Genomic DNA, 23,589 nt, shown 5'->3' with positions numbered 1-23,589 from the left:
CGATTGCCGAGGTCGATGCAGGCACGATACACTGTAATTTCCGATTTTAGCAATAACTCACGCGAAACTTTGGAAACTGTCACTCGATAATATCCATTTCATTTCCGTTTTGACCCGAATTTCCTGAAAGGTCGGCGAATTTATAGGGCACGCTTTAGCAAATGTGTATATTGCCTTTCTTGAAAGCTTAAATGTCACAACATATTGTGCTCAACGCTATATATATAAATGTTCTCTTTTATTTCACATATTGCTTCACTAACAATTTCGATATACACTGCTCTAAAGGTAATCCAGATTAACTGTTTAATACTATTTTTAAAATTAGTTTCATATAATTCCATACTTGAAAAATATAATTCTCATATAGGTAGTACGAAAATTAAATTTATAAAATAATAATTATAATTTCGAATGTGAGTGAAGAAAAAGGTGAGAATAGTGATTACTAACACCTATGTAAGAGAGGGTCTTAATTAGTTTCTTGGAATGCTTAAAACACTTTAAGTATACTAGTTGAAAATGTTTTTAGCGCGCAAAGAATGAGTATAACCTTTACACGGCAAAAAAAAAACCTCTATAACAACCCGTTGGGATTTAAAACAACTATACGAGTGTTACATATCAGCTATAGATCCAACAGAGTCAGGGGTCATATGCCTTTAGCTTCCAAGAAGAAAGGATTCGTGTTGAAAGCATGCAGCTGTTGATCGCTGTTACCATCTTAGGCAATTAATAGCGCGGCTTCTAATGAAAGCAGAGAGAGAATTTATCAACAATTTGATTTGTGATAATTTAACCTGAACAAGAAAAAATACCAAAAACAATTTTTTGTCATCAAAATGAATTAAAATTTTATAAATTCAAACCACTTTTTGTATTATTATTATTATTATTTTATATTAAAAACGAGAGAAGACAAGAGGGTTTAACAGAGCAACAAGCATTATTCAAAGAAACCAATTTTATTTCCTACCGTAAATCTTTTGTGTGTGGCTTTAAAATTTGCATGGAATTTTTTCATAATCAAATTTTGAAGAGATTTCACACCCCTTTCTCACATCCTATGCGTTATGGAGTTATGTTCAACGTCGTTGCAAACCAATTGTGCGTATATCATAATAATTTATAGCTGTGTTTCACACACTACTATTTTTCCGCCATGTATATATATATATATATATGTATATAGAAAGAGCGTCAGAATTTTCGAACGGGATAAGAAAGATAACCACATAAGCGGTCCCTTTTTACTACTGCTATAAATCTTTTTACGAATCCCGATACTTCGCATCGCTGAAGAAAATGCTCTTGCGTTTCTGCAGCCTTTTACGATATCTACTATATACGCGCGCACCACCTATGTATAACCCATCCTTCCGTATTACACTTACAAATAGTAAACGTCATCTTATACCACAGAAAATTTATTTATACCACCAAATCTTTATGGAATGGATAAAAAAAATATTCCGTTACTTCCTGATATTCCTACAATAAAAATAGAATATATAACTTGCTTTAGCAAAAAAAGCGAAGCAAAATGTAACAAAACAATGTTTAGATACAAAAGGTGAAGAATCTAAATTATATGCAAAATTTGTATAAAGTTTAATTTTAAATAAAAGATGACTTCAAATTTGTTTGCCTAAAGTTGATTTGTCCAAGGAAAAGTTTTTTTGGCCTGAACAAAAAATAAGTTTGACTAAAATGGATCCAAAATCGGGATTTTTGGGGATCATTCAAAAATAAAAGAAATTAATTTAATTTAAGTATTAATGGGTACTCTTAGGTTTTTGGGGTCCCTGATTACAAATCAGACGTCAGATTCGGAAAATATTCAATATGGCGGACAACTTTTTAAAAATTAGACATATTTGCTTGAAAATCGTTACTCCGGGGTTTTTGTGGTTGCTGATGAAGAATCCGGTGTCCGTTTTTCAAAATTCAAAATGGCGAAACTTATAAGCTAACCATATTTGTAAAATCTTCTATTTTAGGCCAAAAAAAAGTTATGAAACCCCATAATTCTTCTCCGAGTGTTGTTAATTTTAAATCCATCCAGGTTAAAACCTGTACTCCCATCAATCGAATAATTAAATACGCTAGAATTATGTGCTAATTTTGTGCCAATTTAAAATATTTTATGCTTATCAGAAATTTAACCTTTCCTTACTTACAGATTAAATACAAGCACCTCTCCTACACGGAGAAAAAAGAATTGTTGTGGTTACTAAAAATTAGTGTTGCATGTCAACCAAAACAATCGAGAAATTAAGGATCTCAAGAAAGGTGATTGTTTAATTTTATTCAATATATTAATTGGTTCGTGTCATAGAGACAAGCTTCCCGTTAAGTATTTTAATGAATTTATTATATATAAACTATAAATTTTTTATAAAATTCTTTAATAAAATATGGTTTATGAAATTGTTTATTCAATTCAAATAATAAATTGACATCAGAAGAATGTAACTCCATCAAAAATCTATCGTAATTAAATATATAGTTTTTATTGAAGAAATTAAAAATATTTCGAGTGATTACTACTATTATTATTATCTAACCTACTTAAATTTTTTAAGCAATTGAAATTTCTAATGTCCAAAATTTCTCTTAAAAACAATCACTATTAGTATAATTTAAATATTGTAATTTTTAAAATATTCTTTTCTCATTAAAATAAATACAAAATCATATAAATTAAATAATTTATTATTTTTTATTTATTCAACGAAGTAATATTTAACATATTACGTACAAAAATATGTAGGGATTAATAAAACTATTCATATTTATTAAAATCAACAAATAAAACACAATTTTCGAAAAACAATTTAAGCCTTAAGGGAAGCTTTAATTTGGTCTTTTAAACTCATCCACGAATTCAAGCATATAAGATATTTTACAGAATCATTTTCCAATCTGTTCTTGTGTTTTCTGATGGTCAAGGATTTTTCATTTTAATAATTTTAATAATTGTCAATAAAATTAGTTAAATATTTGATAAAACTAAAATTTGTAAACTAATAAAAATATTAAATTAGGAAAAAAGTATGTAAAATTTGACATTCAAATTAAAACATTTTTATAATATACTTTTGAGAAGCTCCTTCTGCTTGCTCATCATCTAAATCTATCTGATCATGTATTTTTTTCCTGCTTTCGGTTTTGTTCGTATCTTCTGCCATTTTACTTTTCACAAATAACTTCCTTTTTTATTTTAAAAAATCGATGAAAAAGAGGTATTTTATTATTATAATAAAAAATATATACGTTTGATCGAGATTTCGAAATTACATTCGAACAATCAAAGTCAATCATAAACAAAAGAAAATCACGCTTCTTGGCTTGATAAAATGTATCAATATTCAAGCATATGCAATCGATATCGAGCAATTATTTGTTTTTGGGACAAAAAAAATTGTTAAAATGGAATTGTTATTAAAATTATTCGGATTGTTCGGTGAACAAACAGAATTGTTTGATGAACAAAGAAAATTGTTATGGAACAGTTGAAATAATAAAACTAAATTGTTAAATTAGCAATACAATTTGTTATTGTATTAACAAAGCTTTGATACGTCTAATACAATTTGTTAAGTTTCTTCGCCTTCTAAAATAATCGATAGCAGATTTCCGTAGGCCATATCACCAGTTTCATTTGCATTAAAATCTGTGGAAAATGCAACTTCTGGATCAAATTCTTTGACCTGAAACCAAAAAACTATTTTGAGTTGAAATTTGTATAATATTTAATATACATTTTGTATTTTTTAAGATGCGAGATTATGTTCAATAGTAACCGAGTATAACTTACCGATAAACGATGAAATTGTCCCTTCATCCATTCACTACACTTGCAATAGATTGTTCACTTTAACCGGATTCATTATTTAACAGCACTTAGTCATTTCTTTAAAAAAAACTAATAATAAAAGCAAAAGTGGCACATGTGCCAGAAACAAACCGCGCGACGATCTGCACGCCATTGTGCGAGAAGTCAAGATGACCACGTACCATGGAACAATAAACCTGTCAGTTGAACAAATCCGCTTTCTAAATTTGAATTAGTAAAAATGTTTACTAATTTAAATTATGACTTTTTGCTTTAGAATTAGTAAAATTTTACTAATTGTTAGTAAAAGTTACTAATAATTAGTAAAATTTTACTAATTCAGAAGCAAGAAGTGCGTCACTAATTCAAATTAGTAAACATTTTTACTAATTCAGATTTAGAGAGCGGATTGTTCCTTCAGCAATCGACAGAGAGTTTGCTTCTGTAACTGGACGGAATTGCAAACTGAACAAAAATGACAACAAAAACTTCGTATTGTAGTTAAAACAACATACATTTGTATTGACAAAATTCCAAATTGTAATATTAACATTTCGAATTGTAATATCAACAAATCTATACTGACAACAATCCAAAAATTGTTTGCACAACAATCCCATTTTTCTCCATGTATAGTAAAACTAAAAATATCAAAATGATTTTGTTTTTTCAATACAATTTAAAACAAAGAAATTTTTTCGTCTGAAAACAAAAAAGCTAAAAAATATATTTATATTTTTCGTTGATCGTAACGACAAATAAATTATATTTAATGACAGAGAAAAGCGGAAGGAAAAAGGGTCACTCACGTTGAGAGAGTGTCTCATTCACGTCATCGAGAAGCTCATTATCTTCACGTGTCTGCTGTGGCAAATGCCATTATCACGGCAACGGTTCTATGCGCTTGTCACTCAATAACATCATTTCTGCCCACATTCTGTATATATAGTTCGTTGATGTTAAATAGAATATAATAAACCATACACACCACTCACACTCTTGTATAAGAGGCGAAGAAAAGTCTTGGTCGAAAGGTCAAATAACTTAACATATGAAGACTCCTACGCTTCCACCATAAGTTTCGTATATATATACGTGTAAAACTATCACTCTGCGTCGACGAATTAATCGTTCATTATCCCACGCTCAGTGAAAAAAAAGAAGAAAAAAAATTTCTCAACTATTAAACCATGTCTTGCATAATTTTCGTTGACAGCTCGTATTTATAAATCTAATAGAACTTATATTCTTGATGAAAATTTTATTATATAAATCAAAAATGAAAATTCATAAAGTATAAAGTTAGAATAGCATTTATATGAACTCAAGGAAAAATTTTACATGTATTTATTGCTTGCCCCGAATATAGCTCTCATCTATTCTAATTTCGTCCTCTATGACGTTCTATAGGTTATTAAAAATTTAATCGCACTTTTTTGTTTATAAAAAAAATTGAATTTTATTTAAATGACTGTAATTAAGTTGATGAAATATTTAACTGATGATTCAAAAACATTTTATATAATATATCAGTCATCATGCGTGTTGCTGAGAAAACACTATAATGATGTGTCTTATGATGACCCTTAGCAAATCGTCAATATTTTCGCTATAGGCTTTTTACAGAGGATAATTGCACAAATTTTAGTTTTACTTTAAGTAATTTTAACTTTTGTGACAACTTTAAAAAGTTGAATTTTTAATTTAGAACTGTTAAAATCTAGTGACTATAAATTTTGTGAATTGATTATATAAATTAGTCAAGATTTCAGTATAACTTTGGCGAAGACTTGCAAATTCTGTCTAAAAATGTCAGAAATCAAATAATTTTTTAAATATGGAATGTGACCTCAAATTCAGAATCAGCAACCCCAATAATTTTCCCAATAATAATCAACTAAAAATTGACTAATAATTATTAAATTTTTAATTCAAACTTTTGCTGCTAAAAAATATTGTCCTAATTTTTTATAATTCTGACTTGAAATCAGGGGAAAGACAGGGAAAAACAAAATAAAATTTTTGTGATTAATTTAATTAAGTAATTAAATTTAGTAGGACAAATTTAAAAAAAAAATTCTTAAAGTTCCATTTTTTAAATTTTTTGAAAACTGATTTAATCAATTTATTTGAATTAAACAAATTTTACATAGTTCTTTGTTTTAATAGTCAAAAAAATTTCAGGCAATAATTAAATTTTACAGATTTTGAGATTAAAGTCTTTTTTAAATAATTGAATTTTTAAAGAAATATTAAAATTATTAAAAATAAATAAATTTTGGAAGAATTACAGTAAACATTTTTAGAAATAATTAATAATTGAATTTCAAAAAATGTTGTTTAAACAGACAATAATTAAATTTTACAGAATTGAAAATAATTTATCAATCAATTTTAGATACAATTTTTTAAAGGTAATTGAATTAATCGAAGATTTACAATTCCGATTTTTTAAAATAATTAGGTAAACTTCAAGTGATTTATAATTGAAATTTTTGATGTGGAAAATACAGACAAAAATTGAATTTTAAAAATCTTTAATTAAAAAATGCTTTAAGGTAATTGAATTTTTGAAGAGTTACAGTTTTAATTTTCAGAAATAATTGAATTTTAAAAGGTTTTCTTAAATTTCAAACAATAATTAAATTTTACAGAATTGAAAATAGTTTATTAAATAATTTTGGATAATCTTTTTTAAAAAGAATTCAATTTTCGAAGAATTGAAATTCAGAATTTTTAAAATAATTGAACTTCAAGTGCTAAAAGAATTTATCAAAAATTACAGACAAATATTGATGAGCCAAAAGTTTTGAACGTTCAAATGAACAAAGTTTATTTTGCAACTTCTTTAAGTACGAATTTTTTTACAAAAATATTGTTTTAAAGAATCTAAACAGAAATTAATAATTTAATATTTGTTTAATTTACTATTTTATTTTACATTGACATTATAATTTTTTAAAATTTCTAGATTGAAAAAAATATTTTGTTCATTTGAACGTTCAAAACTTTTTACTCATAAATATTGAACTTTTAAAAAAGTTTTTAATTGAAAAATGTTTTCAGATAATTGAATTTTTGCAGAATATTATAAACGTCATTAAAAATAATGAAATTTCGAAAAATTTATAGTTGAAATTATTAAATTTCAGAACATTTTAGATGGAAAATTTTAGAAATAATTAAATTTTAATAAATTTTAAATTAAAATTTTTAAAAATATTAAAATTTCAAGTGATTTTGAATTGATATTTTTGATAATTTTATTTGCAAACTTTATTAACCCTAGAAAGCACATCTAGGGTAGAAAACTAAACCAGAAAAAATTCTAATTTCGGTACTTTTTTGCAGATTTTGTAATCTTTTTGCTTCTACGTATGAGCCATAGCTATGTTGTGCTGTCAAGGGTTAAAATTTTAAACAATTATTGAATTTTATAAAATTTGTAATTCAAAAATAGTTTAAGATAATTTAATTTATAAAGAATGTCATTAAAATTACTGAAAATAATTAATGCAGAGAAGAATTTTAGTTAAAAATTTGTTAAATAATTAAAATAAAGAAAATTAGGAAGATTTGCATTGTATACTAATAAAGACGTACTTTGTTTAAAAAAACTTTATAAAAAAAATTTTAAAAAACATTTCATCTTATTACACCATTCAACACAATTCAACTTTTTTTTTTATCCACAAAAAAATCCAACATTTTCGAAAACTAGGACCAAAAAAAAATTTCCAGTGTCTGGCTTTTTTGCTAGATCAAGTCGTTTGTGGTTTTTAGGGGTGAAAACAACCCCTGAATGAAAAGTGACAAGATATCTTTTAAAAATTATTAATTTTTTTATAAAACTTGGTATCTGGGGATTTTTGGGGTCGCTGATTATTAATCTGACGTCATATTTTCAAAATTCACAAAAGCGGATTTAATATGGCGGTCAAAATTTTAAGAAGTTATTAATTTTTTAATTTATATCTGAAATTTTGAATTTTGAAAATTTAACATAAAAAATTAATAACTTCTTAAAATTTTGACCACCATATTGGATCCGCCATTTTGAATTTTGAAAATCTGACATCAGATTAATAATCAGCGACCCCGAAAATCCCCAGATACTGAATTTTATAAAATATTAATAATTTTTAAAAGATATCTTGTCACTTTTCATTTAGGGGTTGTTCTCACCCCTAAAAACCACAAACGACTTGATCTAGCAAAACGGCAAGACACGGGTATTTTTTTTTTGGGTCTTAGTTTCCGAAAATGTTGGATTTTTTTTGTGGGTCAAAAATCGTGTCGGACGGTGTTATAAAATAAATCGAAAAAAGTCGTATTTAAAAAAAAATCAGAAAAAATCGCATAATCAGAGGTCAGTCATTATAACCGCTCTATTAATTTTATTATATCCTCTCCAATAACTTCTTACAATACTTCCCTTGATTTAATGATTTCGATTTTCAAAGATATTACTGTAAATAATCTAATAGTAAATTAAACAATTAAATATCTTTACTATATGTCAATCAGTATTCCACACGCATGGAAAAAATTTGCTGTGGCAGCGAATTATTTGCTGCCACATCAAATTACGTTAGCTAATATAGGAACAGCGAACAAATTTGCTGTGGGGTTAGAAAAGTTTGCTGTGACAGTAAATTTAAAAAAATTAAGACTGATATTATTTATCACAGCAAACTTTTTTGTTGATGTAGCAAAAAATTTAGCTGTGGTTACTATAATTTTGATAGATCCGAGAGCAAACATCAGTTAGCATTTGTATTCCATTTTTTCCGTCTATAATCAGTAATATTTCCCAATTCAAAAAAATTAATTAAAACTTTATTCTCAGGGTGTGTTAATAATTTATTTCCATCACAAGCTATATTGCGACAATAAAACATCATTAATTTTACAACCAAAATCTCCAAAGACATATTATTCACTCGTTAAATTTAACTCTGACAAGATTGTTCGATCTACTTTTATTCCTGACTATATTCATCAATCAAGAACGAGAATTTAGGGTTTAACTATAGAGACATAAAAATTGATCCGCAGAGGTGAAGAAATCGTTTCTATATATTGTGCGACTATATTGAATGTGTACATGTCTATATATGTATATACATATATATAGTTGATGACAAGCTGTGGCTTTATACCCCTGTTAAATCTAGTCTCCGATGACTATTCGCGATAAGTCCTCTTCCTTTCCACTAATAGGAATATGTATATAGTAAGATATCATCAACGATGCCGCAGAGCGGGAATTACTCGTTCTGACAGAATGATTCATTATGCGACTTTTTCATATGTGTTGTTGGAAATAATGGAGAAAACTTGACACGATAATCTAAGTGAGATGACGTCGTCAGATGTGCACGCAATATTTCAGGGCGTATAAGCATATGTCAAAAGAAGGAAAAACGTTGAAATGCCACTACACAGTAAACCTAACCAAGTGTATATACATTGTACGTGACATGCTTTTAAAAAACGATATTAAATAATAATTGTATCAGTTAGCTTATATATAAATATACGCTTTTTACCTCTATAAGAGTATAAAAATAACTTGCGCCACTATTTTTTTCTCGCTAATAAAAACTTTCTTTTACTTTTTTAAGATTAGATTACTATACACGAATAAGTATTTTTAGTTCACATATATATTTATGCAAATCACATATCAAGATTTCTAGACATTTATCAAAAAAAGTTTATAACCTTTGATAAAATATATAAATGATAAAACTATTGAGATCGACATTTTGAAAGATTACAGAGAGAAAAAAAAAAAAATTCCAAAAGATGACACATTGTTCAAATAGAGGAATGAAATTTCTGCATGAAAAATTGGTTCAGGCGTTTGCCTCACACTCGCGTTTCAGATCATAAATCGTGAACTGGTTCGTGTCACGAAACGCAAGACATGTAATCCTGGAGCCCTTTAATGTGCAATAAGCCTATGGAAGAAAGCTTCGCGCATGATTTACGAACTCGCGGGGGTGTGTATATAGCCCAGTGTGTGGTGTATTTACGTTTATGGCTCCTATACTATTTTCCAAGTAAACTGTTTGTATGTGTTTGTTAGGTTATCCGCCATCCTTCATGTCGCAGGAAATGGCGGTCGTCAATCACAACATGTGACATGCTTTGGAAATACAACCAACCTTTTGGAGAAACACTTTACTGATATCATATATACTTTATGAACAATATTATTCGTATTTCAGATGAATCTTTTTTACTTTTACAAAAACAATTTTCCAAAATAATTATGCAAAAAAAAAAAATAGTCTTCAATTTCCGGGATATTAACTTCCATAAATATACTATATGTAATGTAGGCAGTAATTTTTCTCTGAGATTGAAGATCTTTCCGCGCGAAAAGTCATCAACAAACTAACGCCTGATTCATATAGCCAACACCCCCATTGTATGCCGATTCGTTATGGACTAAAGCATTTTACCCACGCTGTCATAAATTAACATTTTACGTGTCCATAGACACTAGATTGCGTGCGTATGGACGCTTTAACTGTGGGGTATATATAGGAATATCCGCCAACTCCCGGATATATACAGGGCTGCGTTTACGATTTCATTTACGACAGAAATTAGTGGGTATAATTTCTGAGCGACCGGAACGAGGAATCCCCTTTCCGCTAAATGAATTTTTATTTCCCCATTAGCATAAATATTATGTAAGCCTTAATGGGACATTCAAATGCAAAGCAAAGAATTTACGGAGGTGTTAATATACCCCAGATCTACCCCAACACACAGACACAAAGCCTCCCTTAAAAACTTCGCGTCGACGAGATAACGCGCGATGATCCAAATTTTAACATTTAACACCTTCAGACAAATTCAGATTTCTCGCTGTGAGTATATTTTCATATATATATATATATATATATGGGACATTCTCTATCAACGGGAGACCCCCCCATGCCCAAAATTGGTTCAAGTATTTTAAGACATATGTATATAGAAATAAAAGTTTATTAACCTTACTTTCAAATGCCGCATGGCCTTTTTGAAAAAACCAATATGGCGGACCAATATGGCGGTTATAAGTGCTATAGGTCACTCAAAAAAAGTAGTTTATCGTGTTTTAAAATTAAAAAAGTGATCCTAGAACATCGGGAAAAGCATATTTTCGTGTAATTTTTATCGATAAACACGATTGTAATATTTATTTTACCGGAAAAAATTATCTGTCGTCCCTAACCTCAAAAAAAAACACGAAAAATACAGTTTATTGTGTTTTACGCTTAAAAAAGATATCCTAAAACATCGGGAAAATCATATTTCCGTGTAACTTTTATCAATGAACACGAATCTAATATTTATTTTAACGGAAAAAATTATGTGTCGTCCCTAACCTCAAAAAAAGGCAGTTTATCGTGTTTCACGCCTGACACAATCATCATAAAACAATGAGAAAAGCATATTTTCGTGTAATTCTTATCGATGAACATGAATGTAATATATATTTTATCGGAAAAAATTATGTGTCGTCCCTAACCTAAAAAAACATGAAAAAAGGCAGTTTATCGTGTTTCATGCGTGACACAATCATCATAAAACAATGGGAAAAGCATATTTTCGTTTAATTCTTATCGATGAACATGAATTTAATATTTATTTTATCGGAAAAAATTATGTGTCGTGCCTAACCTAAAAAAATACAAAAAAGAAAGTTTATCGTGTTTACCGATCCTGCGAAAGGATCGTGTAGGTAAATTGAAAAGAAAATAGAAAAATTCTTATAAAATATCATGACGTAGAATTAGAATTTATCCTGTAAAATATTCATTTAGTTCTAATTTATGAGCAATGCGTATCACAGTATCAAAAAAATGTAAGTCAATTCTGGACAATTCATAGAAAAAACCTGATCTTAAGTAAGAGAAACATATTTTTAGGTTATGAACGTGAACACATCTGTTTTGACAGAAAAAACGGTACTGCCAACCTAAACGATGGCCCGAAATTTGAAAACTAGTAACATTAATTATTCTTTAAATAAATACATAATAGTCAATATTTTTACTTGAAAAATATAAAATATTCGCACTGATGTTAATAATCTATTTAATATTATTCAAATATTAGAAAAAATTAATTAAATGATTTAAATTTTTTATTATATTATTATTAATTTCAGCAATAAAATAATCTTTATTATTTTATTTTACAGATGTTTAAAAATGTTAAATATAATTTATTAATTAAATAATGTTTATGCAAATCTTTTATTCTGTTTAAAAAAATTCATTAAATTAAATTAATTTCATAATTTTTTTAATTCGAATTTATATCTAACTTCTTTTTCTATTATTTCCAGAAATTCAATTTATATACTTTTAATTTTATTTCTCAATATAATTTTATTTTTAATATTTATCAATTTATAATTTTCCAAATAATTTATAACAATTTTATAATTTAAACTTTTGACTATTAAAATACTATTTCAATACTAACCTAAAAATTTGAAATTAAGGCGGTATCAAAAGGAGTAACTTGAAGATTGTTATTTACTCAATTTGATACCAATCTCAAAATGATGTTAATCAATAAAACTTTTATGATATTATGCTATTCATAATGTTTCGTAATAACATTTTTTAGCATGCAACACGATAAACTGATTAATCCATGCTTTTTTTAGGTTAGGGACGACACATAATTTTTTCCGATAAAATATATATTACATTCATGTTCATCGATAAGAATTACACGAAAATATGCTTTTCTCATTGTTTTATGATGATTGTGTCAGGCGTGAAACACGATAAACTGCCTTTTTTTGAGGTTAGGGACGACACATAATTTTTTCCGTTAAAATAAATATTAGATTCGTGTTCATTGATAAAAGTTACACGGAAATATGATTTTCCCGATGTTTTAGGATAACTTTTTTAAGCGTAAAACACAATAAACTGTATTTTTCGTGTTTTTTTTGAGGTTAGGGACGACAGATAATTTTTTCCGGTAAAATAAATATTACAATCGTGTTTATCGATAAAAATTACACGAAAATATGCTTTTCCCGATGTTCTAGGATGACTTTTTTAATTTTAAAACACGATAAACTACTTTTTTTGAGTGGCCTATAGCACTTATAACCGCCATATTGGTTTTTTCAAAAAGGTCATACGGCATTTGAAGGTAGGGTTAATAAGCTTTTATTTCTATATACATATGTCTTAAAATACTTTAACCAATTTTGGGCATGGGGGGGGGGGTCTCCCGTTGATAGAGAATGTCCCATATATATATATATATTCTTATCGTCGTGGCAGTAATTAATAAGAAGTAAATTATCTTATTTTGATTTTCATAAGTAAATTAAATTAAACCTTTGCTTTTTAAAAGTTTAAATTTTCAATTACTGTCAATTAAATTTAATTACAGTGAAACCCACGTATATCGGATTTCAAGAAACCGGAAAAAAATCCGATTTAAGCGGGAATCCGGATTATGCGGGTCCGATATACGTGGGTATCACTGTAAAATCACAGAAAAACTGTGAATAAATTTTGTTGTAGGTAATTTTAACCAATTAATTCAGATAGACGAATGGTGCCCTCAACTATATAGGATAAAAGTTGCAGTTAATTTTTATAACGATTTTGGGTTAAAAATTCTACTTTTTTTCGTGTTATTAAAAGAGTAAAAGGGGGTCAGAACGATGAACAGTATTTAATTGAAATTCAATTTATATGATTAATATAGAAATTAACTATATCATGCGTTGTTAAAAACAAAAAGAACTTACATGATCATGGGTCCTAAATTACAGCTTCGGGGTCCAGGTCCAAAGCTTTTCTTTTTTCTTGGGCCTTTTAAAGAGCCAACTAAGCAGTTATCATCCGCGAAACAAAACGTGCCGCACTGTTAATCTAAAACAAAAAATAAATTCAATTAATAATTAAATTTTTAATTAATTTAATTAATTAATCACTAAATAATTATTTTAAATCTCCTTTAACGATGTAATCTATCAAATCTGTTTCATCAGCAGTCGATAAAACAGTTTTAAATTTATGTAAATCGTCAAATAAATTTTACCAGCAATCGGTATAATAGTTTTATCGGTGGAATTATTGCATATTTAATAATCAGTAAACTCTACGGTATTAGAACTCGGTAAAACAATTTTAAAGTCAGAACTGTTTTATCAGCAGTAGGTAAAGCAGTTTTTTTAACCAAGCGTTATTATCGATTTAATCCGTCTAATCTATTTTATCAGCAATTGATAAAATAGTTTTCATTAAAAATTATCGATTTAATAAGTCTAAACTGTTTTATCAGCAGTCGGTAAAACAATTTTAACTAAGGACTATTATCTATTTAATATTTTATTAAGTCTAATCTGTTTTATCAGCCATCAGTAAAAAAGATTTTACTACTAAAAAAATTAGTGTTTCGTACACATTTTAAAAAAATTGTTAATACTTGGATTGTTTAATTTTTAAAAGATTGTAAAATAATCTGTATAGTCTTAGGCGCTTCCTTAATAAAAGAAAATTTAGAGGCTTTCAACACAGTATTATTCTCTCATAACTTCCTCTTGATTAGACTGAAAATGCTCGAGATGCCGACAAAACTTTGCGGCGAGCTGTGCCCATTATATCGTAATGTTCAAATCCTCAGGTTTAACGACTAACGTTTGTAGCGCCGCCTTGCAGCCATTTTAACAAGGATATTCCAATCCTAGAGTTCATAACCATAATCATAATATTCCCGTCTATATTATGTCATAAATGTCCTTTATGATGGATATTTCGCTACGTCAAATATATTCATGAACAGACCTATTAATTCCAGTACATTTTGTTGAATGTATAACAAAATTTTATTTGAATTATATATATATACCTACTGTTTTGTTTTGAATGGGATTTTACTAAATTCTTTTGCAATTATCATTAAACTTTGGTTCGCGATAATTTGAATGTAAAATAAAATTTAAAATCATTTACTGTATATAGTGAAAGCTTTAAAATTAACCAATATTTAGAATTGATTTCTTAAACCCGATCTTTACCGGGTTCTACTATAAATGAATTATGTAAAATTTTACACGAAGAAATATTCTTTATTTTACACAAATGATTCCAAATTGTTTAAGACTTAATTATGATCAAGAAAATTTACAAAATGACTGGGATATTTTTTTAATAACTGTGGTGTAAGAATATTTCTTTAGATACAAATTCTAAACATATGTAAGGTCATAAGAATTTTAATCAACACGCTATAGTTAGCGAACTATGGTCGCTATGTGAACGATTCTGATTAAAAAGGGATATAGTCGGGGAACATAGGAAGGGTCAACAAGTATGCTAAAGATCTTTGGGGGTCCGCTACTCGTAAGTAAGCGGAAAATTTACTTTCTCGATTTTATCAATCGTTGCGGTCGTCAAACTAATTAACAATTTGGAGAGGATCTGACAATTATATTTATTTCATATTTAATTGATTTTGGAAGTATTTTTTAAGAAGATAAAAAATTTAATATTTCTCATCAACTTACACAATTTAAAGTAATAGGTGACAAAGAATTCTTATAAAAAATGAAATTGCTTACAAATGCTAAATAATGTTTGCTATCAGATCTATAAATATTAGTAAGCACAGATAAATTTTTTGCTATGAAAACAAGAAAGTTTTCTGTGATAAACAATATGTTAATTTTTGAAAAACTGTAAACTTTTTTCAAACCCCACAGAAAATTTATTCGCTGTCCTTACATATTAGCTAACGTAATTTGATGTGACAGTAAAATAGTTCGCTACTACAGCAAAATTTTCTTATGCGCATAAAACTATTAAATAGGTCAGATAAGGAAAATAAGATAAACATGCATAGAAAAAATTTGCTGTGGCAATGAACTATTTGCTGTTACATTAAATTACTCTAGCCACTATATATAGGGACAGCAAACAAATTTGCTGTGGGGTCAAAAAAGTTTGCTGTGATAGTAAATTTTTAAAAATTAAAACTGATGTTGTTTATGACAGCAAACTTTTTCGTTGCCATAGCAAAAAATTTAGCTATGGTCACTAATTTTGATAGATCCGATAGCAAACAGTAGTTAGCATCTGTAAGCAATTTCTTATTTTCTGTGAAAGCAAAATTAAGTATGATATTTTATTTTCCAATAAAAAAAAGAATTTTACTTTTCAATTATACTTCTAGGTCGCATATATATATATGAATGAATTGAGGAAAAAAGAAGAAAATTTGCAGTTAACCCCTTGCTTTATAAGAAGGAAGGCGTGATGCTGTTGGGATGAAGGGTCTTGACGAGACATTATCCGCTCACGTCGACGCACGATAAATAGAGAAAATGAGAAAACGTCTGTCGGAGTGAATACGCATGGCTTCTCTCCGACAGGCTGTCACGATGCTGGCATGGCGTCGCGATGCTGTACGTCACTTCTGTTGCTTGTCTCCTCTCTCTCTCTCTCACACACACACACACAGATACACATTCACTCGACAAATATCCCAACGATTTGACGGTGGAGAACCGCGAAAGTCACAGGATTTAACGCTACGAATGTTGAAATTTTCTCCGGTAAATGTATATACTACCAGACTGATGTTCAAAAAAAAAATGAAATAAAAAATAAGAGTCTAAAGGGAATTCAAATTTGACGAATGTGAGTATTCTTGATTTCACCTCCAGTAGTTGTCAATTTATTGCCTTGACATTCGTTAAAAAAAAGTGTCTTCCTGTATTTATTCCAGTATTTTTATGGATGAAAATTTTTTTTATTTGGGTTTTTTTTGTAGAACGCAGATAAGATCGACAGTAAAAAATAATTCTCATTTTTTGTGATACATAGAACTAAATCATTGGTCGCTGTAGCTATACTAAGAATTTGTAAAGTTTAAATCTGTATAGTTTAAATCTGTATAGTTTAAATCTGTATAGTTTAAATCTGAACAGTTGAAATCTGTACAGAGTAAATCTGTATAGTTTCAATCTGTACAGCTCTAAAAGTTGTACAACTTATTGAAGATTAGGAAACATTAATAAAATCGGTTTAGATCGAAAAAATTCAGCACAAGAATCAAAAGGGAAATATGAAAAATAAGCTATATCTCTTTTATCCAAGGGGTAATAAAATTGATTCCCCCTATTTTCACTGTGAAGAATTTGACAAGAGCCATAAAGTGTATCTGATAATTCACTCTCCCTTATATATTTGTATTTCACTCGACTCCGAGAGTCTTCAGCCCTCCCCAGTCCCAAATGTAAATCCCTAGGGTGGTTGCACGGATTGAATCAGTAGTGGTATATAGCAGCAACAGCAGCAGTGCAACACTCTCGGATGAATTGGGTTGATAGAATTTCGGCAAGGAGGAAAAGCAAATGCAAGTTTGTATGGGTATTTTGAAGGGTATATGGTCGATGTAGCGATAGTACCAGCATTTGACTATATGCTATATAGGCATAAGTGGAATACATCAATCACTCTTTTTGACAGTAACAAACTAAATAATGAGTTCATGTACGACACTAACAGCCCTATAAATGCTTAATTCTCGCCACCCTACCGAATTTCTCCCTCAATTATAAAGTTACCGCAAAAATTATTTATTTACTAAACTCTTATTGTCGCTGATTATTATTTTTTTTTTTTGGACCACCCCAGAAAAATCATCTTAAAATTTTTCAAAATTCATTAAATATCATACAATTGAAAGTAAAAAATGAGTGAGGGTAAAAAAAATGTAAAAAAAAAATTCTAAAAGTGAATAAGTCACTCTTCTTTTTGCCCAACGAATTTGTAAATAAATAAAATAGATAACTGATCTACCAATTTAATTTTTTTTATATTTTTCAAAAATGTTGTCGAATGTGAAGAAATTTAATTTAATTCTGTGCCAATAAATCAATGCACGCTATAAAACAGAATACATTGATTTTGACCCCATTGAATATTGTTTCCAGATCACCGATAACAAAAAAAAAGCTTTTAGCATCACAATTTTCCACAATTTTATCTTAGTAAACCATCATATTGTATTTACAATTTTGAATTTACAAATGAAAAAATTTTATCAGGGACATATTACATATTCCAATACAATTTTTTTTTTTTATAGAAATAAATAATAATATGGAAATAAATAATAGTATAGAAAAATACAAACTGACAATTCTTTCACTGGTGCAATCAAATCGAATAATATAAAACTGATGTTAATTGTGTTGTCAGAATATAAATACACTACTGACCATAATAATCTAGGACAAGTCGTTTTTAAAAATATAGACACTAATAGCATTAAATGTATTAAAAAAAAGCGGATTAAAAAGTTTGCTACGACTGACAACGCGTTTTCCCAGTAATAAAACGTATGCGATGAAAGTGACTTTGACTGACATACACGTTGACGTATAACGGGTTGCTGTCTTTCAGGATCCGACATTTTTATCAAATACATTTCAAGAAAATGAAAAAATAAATAGAATATTAAAGATTAGATTTTTGCTTAAAAAAAATAATAATTTATTTTCAAATTTAGATATTTAATTTAATGGAAAAAAAACAAATCAAGACATTGACCCTCTTTTAAACATAATTTATCATTCCAAAAAAATAAAGAATGAGGAAAATCGATGTGTGCTTGAATTTAAAATTGAAATCAAGTACATATATATATGCGTTTAAGGAAAGATCACAAATACAGCAGAAGTGACAAAATGTTAAATTCATTGAATTTATATAAAAAAAATTAAAAAGAAAATTTTTAAATTAAAAGAAATGTAAATAATAAATTTGTTTGATAATTTAACTTAACAATAATGATAAGACGGGGATTACCTGATTTCTTATGCTCAGATGTTTATTATCTTTGATTTTTATACACCTGCATGAATTTATTTCCCAATGCCCATACAAGTATAAAAGTTATTCGCAAATTTTTAAAACCCATCATTCTCAATTATAACTTCAAACACCGCAAGCAGCAATCAAAAGTGAGTTTAAAAAAAAATTCAATCTTTCATTAGCTATATACTTTAAAAAAACAAATCATTTAAATTTTATAAAACTTTCTAGAATACTAAAGTTGTTTTATTAAAATTTTATAATAATTTCATTGAAATATTTTTCTAAAATGCAAGAAGTATTTTTTTTAAAAAAGTTTATATAAAATCAAATTTGACTGAAGCAAAATGTTTATAAAATTACTGTAAATATACATATTACTAAATGACTTTTCGTGTTTTTTAGATTATAAACCATGAAGGGAGTTTTGTCGATTTTTTTGCTCTTCTCAGTTTTATTAGCAGTAACAAGTGCTTATCGTGAACCTATACAAAGACCTAGACCAAATCAACCTGGATTTCCCAATTTTCCTGGCCAAGGGCCATTTAATCCGAGACCAAGACCACCGTATCCAGTGAGTATTGACAATAATTTAAGTAAAGAAAATAAACAATATAATTTTTTTAAAATAGGGAAAATAATAAAATCTCTATATATGAGCGATCACGGTGCGCCAGAAGGTGGTTTAAATAAAAATGAATTGGCACTTAAAAATTCTTTTTGATTATGATTCTTAGATGAATAACAAACATTTCTCAATAGTTTTTAAAATCAGTTTACGTGCCCGATTTAAATAAAATTGAGTTTTTATATAAAAACAGTGTTTTATGGGGAATCAGAATTTATTTAATCTAATAAATACTGTAATAAATGATAAAATAATTACTTATTTTCAATTTTACATATAAATAATTATATTGCTGTAGTGTTTGTGTCCAATTTTAAAAAATTAAATTATAATGTTAAAAGAACGATTTTAAGAGTGACAAAATTTACTTAAGAGAGTTGAATGGTCTCTGAAATTTTTTGGCAAGAAGAGACCTTTAATTATCGCTCTATAAAAACGTCACTAAACGTGAAAATGATAAACATTGATTTTAAAATACTTTCTTCTCGAAAGACAGACACTTTTTACAAAAAAATTTTATTATTATTATGATTATGCGAATCCATACAAAAACACGATTGCAAAACGAAAAGTAATATAATGACAGGTACATTACCTCCTGCCGCCGTCAGATGGCAGCAGCATCCAGGGCGCACAATGTCGCAGCTGTTATTAGATTACTTTTCTACTTTTTGTTTTGCAACCATGTTTTTCTATGGATTCGTACAGTCTTTTGGATTTAAGAAATTTATAAGATGAGGATTTTGGCTGATTTTGTTAAAAGTGTTCGTGTTTCGAGATAAAAGTATTTTAAAATCAATACTATTTCACGTTCAGAGCGATAATTAAAGCTCTTTTCTTGCCAAAGAATTTCAGATACCGTTCGACACTCTAAATGCATAAATATAAAAACGAAACAAGAAAATAACTTCATTGTTAATAAATTTATATGAACCCAAATCTAAAACATCTATTATCTATACGCATGTAAGTATACATTAAATAAATTCTGGTTCCTCATAAAACACTATTTTTAAATATTTAAAACTCAATTTGTTTTAAATTGGGCACGTAAGCTGATTTTAAAACCTATTGAGAAAAGTTTTTTATTCATCTTAGAACCATAATCAAAAAGAATTAAGTGCCAATTCATTTTTATTTAAATCTCCTTCTGGCGCACCGTGCGATTCCACGTGAGATTTACCTATATGACCTTTTACATTCGTCTAAATATATTTTTTCTTATTCTTTGTAGAAAAAAAAGGTTTACGTATTTTTTATTTTTTTTATAAGTGCTCAAATTTTCGAGTTATGAATTTTTCATGTTTTTTTGAAATACACCTAATTTCAATGACATGTAACTCTAAAAGTATTGAATTTAGGAATTATGATTAACACACAAAAAAGTTTCAGTTTTTTATCGACTTTCAAAATATATTAACGAAAAAAAAATTAATTTGAATTTGTTTATTAAAAACAGCGATTTTTCATAAACAAATTAAATTTTTTTAAATTTAGGCGCGATTTTTTTTTACTTTTTTTTAATTTTCACAGACATGAAAATAAAAAGAAAATTTTGTAATAAGTTTTGGAGTGGGCCTAATGATCCTTTTGTTTATATAATTTGTTTAAAAAAAAAATTTTATTTTTTTTAGTTTTTTTTTATTTTTCAAAATAAAATGTATTTTAATTTGCTTTTCTATGAATTTACTAGTAGATCCTAGTGTCAAAAATACTTTTCATTTTGAAAAATAAAAAAAAAGTAAAATATTTTTTTAAAACAAATTATATAAACAAAAGGATCATCAGGCACACTCCAAAATTTATTACAAAATTTTCTTTTCATTTTCATGTGTGTAAAAATTAAAAAAAAAGAAAATAAAAAAAAATCGCGTCTAAATTTAAAAAAATTTAATTTGTTTATGAAAAATCGCTGTTTATTAAAAACAAATTAAAAATTTTTTTTTTTCGTTAACATATTTTGAAAGTCGATAAAAAACTGAAACATTTTTTGTATCTTAATCATAATTCCTAAATTCAATACTTTTAGAGTTACATGTCATTAAAATTAGGTGTATTTCAAAAAAACTTGAAAAATCAGATTTTGAAAAATTCATAACTCGAAAATTTGAGCACTTATAAAAAAATACGTAAACCTTTTATTTCTGCAAAGAATAAGAAAAAATATATTTAGACGAACTTAAAAGGTCATAGGTAAATCTCACGTGGAATCGACCATATATAATGTTTGCTGTGTATATAGCTATGTACCTATAGGTCGACCCCAAATAACCCCTAGATACAAAGTTTTACAAAAATTCAACAATTTTCTTTAAATTCGACCACCATATTGGATTCGCCATTTTGGATTTTGAAAATCTGACTTCAAATTGATAAATCAACGACCCTAAAAATCCCTATATATACCAAGATTAAAGAAAATCCGTCAATATTTACATTTATATAAAATTCAAATTAATCAATTAAATTTGATTACCGACCGAGTTCAATGTAATATTATCCAAAGTACTCGTTAGATATAACTATCATAGGAGGTACTACATTTTTTATGTTAGATTTTAAGGCCATATTCAGATTAGTGTGTTCATTTCAAACATTTATAGAGATGAATTTGACAAAAAATTTATCTTTTAAATATCAATTGTTTTCTATAGATAAGAATGCGAAGATCTCCTGAGCCAAAGAAAAGAGGAAAGATTACAATCGAAGCACAAAAAGAGGGCAAAAAGTCATCATATAATGTGGATTTAGGACACGAAATTTATACAAATAAACATGGTAGCATTAGCGTTAATGCAGGTGTGAACAAAGACCCATACAGAAAGCCACAAAGTCACGTTGGAATCCAAGGAAGTTTTAGATTTTAATTTAATAAAAATGAAAAATAAAGTATCAAACAAACTCAAACATGAATATATTTTGTAATATTACCAATTTTTAAAGATTTGATAATAAAATGAAAAAATAAAATTATTTTTTTGAAGAAACATTATTTGTTCAAGTGTCTTCTGATTCGAATACTATTTATTTAAAGTTACCACTTTCAATAAATAACTTCTTAAACTTAAATTTTTCAAAAACTCATAAGATATTTTAAAATATACATCAAACAGAAATTTAGGTCTAATTCACGACTTTTGAATAAGTCAAAAAAGAAGTTTTCAAACACCACCTCCCTTTAAAATTAAAAAGAAGTTTTTCTTAAAACTTCTTATCCGTGAGAATTAGGGACTAATTTAGAGCTCTTAAATATTTTTGTTTAAAAAAAATAATATATATATATATATATATATAAATAATAACATGAACGATTCACTTTAGTTTCAAATGATTCAAGTTTTAGCTTCAATTAAGCTTCTATAGTAATTTTAATTAACGATAGTTTCAAACAACTAAACAGCTAACAACTAACAGTTAATATAATAGTATATTATAGAATGATACTTACAAATTATATAGTTATTTCAAACAATTGCCGTTTGGGTTATAATGTTTGTTACATTTAATGGAAATGGCAAATAATATAATATCGTGTACTTAAATAACAAACGAAATTTAAATCTACAAAAAAATTTTAAGCAAAAAAAGTGGTGTTTTTGAGTAATTTCAGCTAAATTTTTTTTTTTTTATTAAAATGGCCGCTATTTTGTTATTTTTGAACATTTTTGAAATTTTTTAACGGATTTTGAAAGAAAAGTGAAAGCTCTTTCAAATGCAATAATAAAAAATGAGACATCTAAATTACTTTAAAAGTTATAACACTTTAAAGTTTTTTCCCCCCTAAATTTTAGATAAACGACGTTTCAACCTGCCTGATTTGAAACGAATTTGATTTTATAAATTATGTTATAAAAGGGGAGTTATCACCTTTAGTTTAAGTACTTTAAATTTTAATGATGAGTAAGAAGTTATATTTTTTTTCTTACATAATTTGTGTTCTAAAAACATACAGGATGGTCAAAAAATCAAAATTTTAATTAATCAAAATTAAAATTTTGATTTTTTTGACCATCCTGTATATGTTTTTAGAACCCAAATGATAAAAGCAAAAAAAATATAACTTACTCTGCGATCATTAAATTTTAAAGGACACAAAATACAGGATGGTATAACTTCCCTTAAAATTATGTTTTTTTATACATATGATTGCGAACCTGAAGAGGAAACCAACTTTAATAACGTGTGATATAATAAAATATCCTGAGAAAATTATTTTAAAATTATTACTACTGAATCCAAAAAAAATTACAAGCCTT

At 27.4% G+C, this 23,589-nt stretch overlaps 1 protein-coding gene and 1 long non-coding RNA gene across 5 annotated transcripts in view; one reads left to right on the top strand and one right to left on the bottom strand.

The window, feature by feature from the left end:
- Positions 1-13,634: 13,634 nt before the first annotated feature.
- The window catches only part of LOC127284013 (uncharacterized), a 70,281-nt gene continuing 60,326 nt past the window's right edge, over positions 13,635-23,589 (bottom strand). For all 4 annotated transcript variants that reach the window (XR_007843420.1, XR_007843421.1, XR_007843423.1 and 1 more), the window contains exon 5: positions 13,635-13,755. This is a non-coding gene — a long non-coding RNA (uncharacterized LOC127284013). The remainder of the gene's footprint in view (positions 13,756-23,589) is intronic.
- LOC127284010 (uncharacterized) lies at positions 18,698-22,306 on the top strand. The gene is made up of 3 exons (XM_051309273.1): positions 18,698-18,854; positions 19,111-19,279; positions 21,988-22,306. The coding sequence occupies exons 2-3, from the start codon at positions 19,121-19,123 to the stop codon at positions 22,198-22,200; spliced, it is 372 nt and encodes a 123-aa protein (XP_051165230.1). The 5' UTR covers positions 18,698-18,854; positions 19,111-19,120; the 3' UTR covers positions 22,201-22,306.

Source organism: Leptopilina boulardi, unplaced genomic scaffold (genome assembly GCF_019393585.1).
Source record: "Leptopilina boulardi isolate dan_hultmark-lab unplaced genomic scaffold, ZJU_Lbou_2.1 LbouV2_316, whole genome shotgun sequence".
Classification (NCBI taxonomy): Eukaryota; Metazoa; Arthropoda; class Insecta; order Hymenoptera; family Figitidae; genus Leptopilina; species Leptopilina boulardi.
Note: the sequence above shows the minus strand (reverse complement) of the source record. Positions and strands in the feature narration are given on the sequence as shown.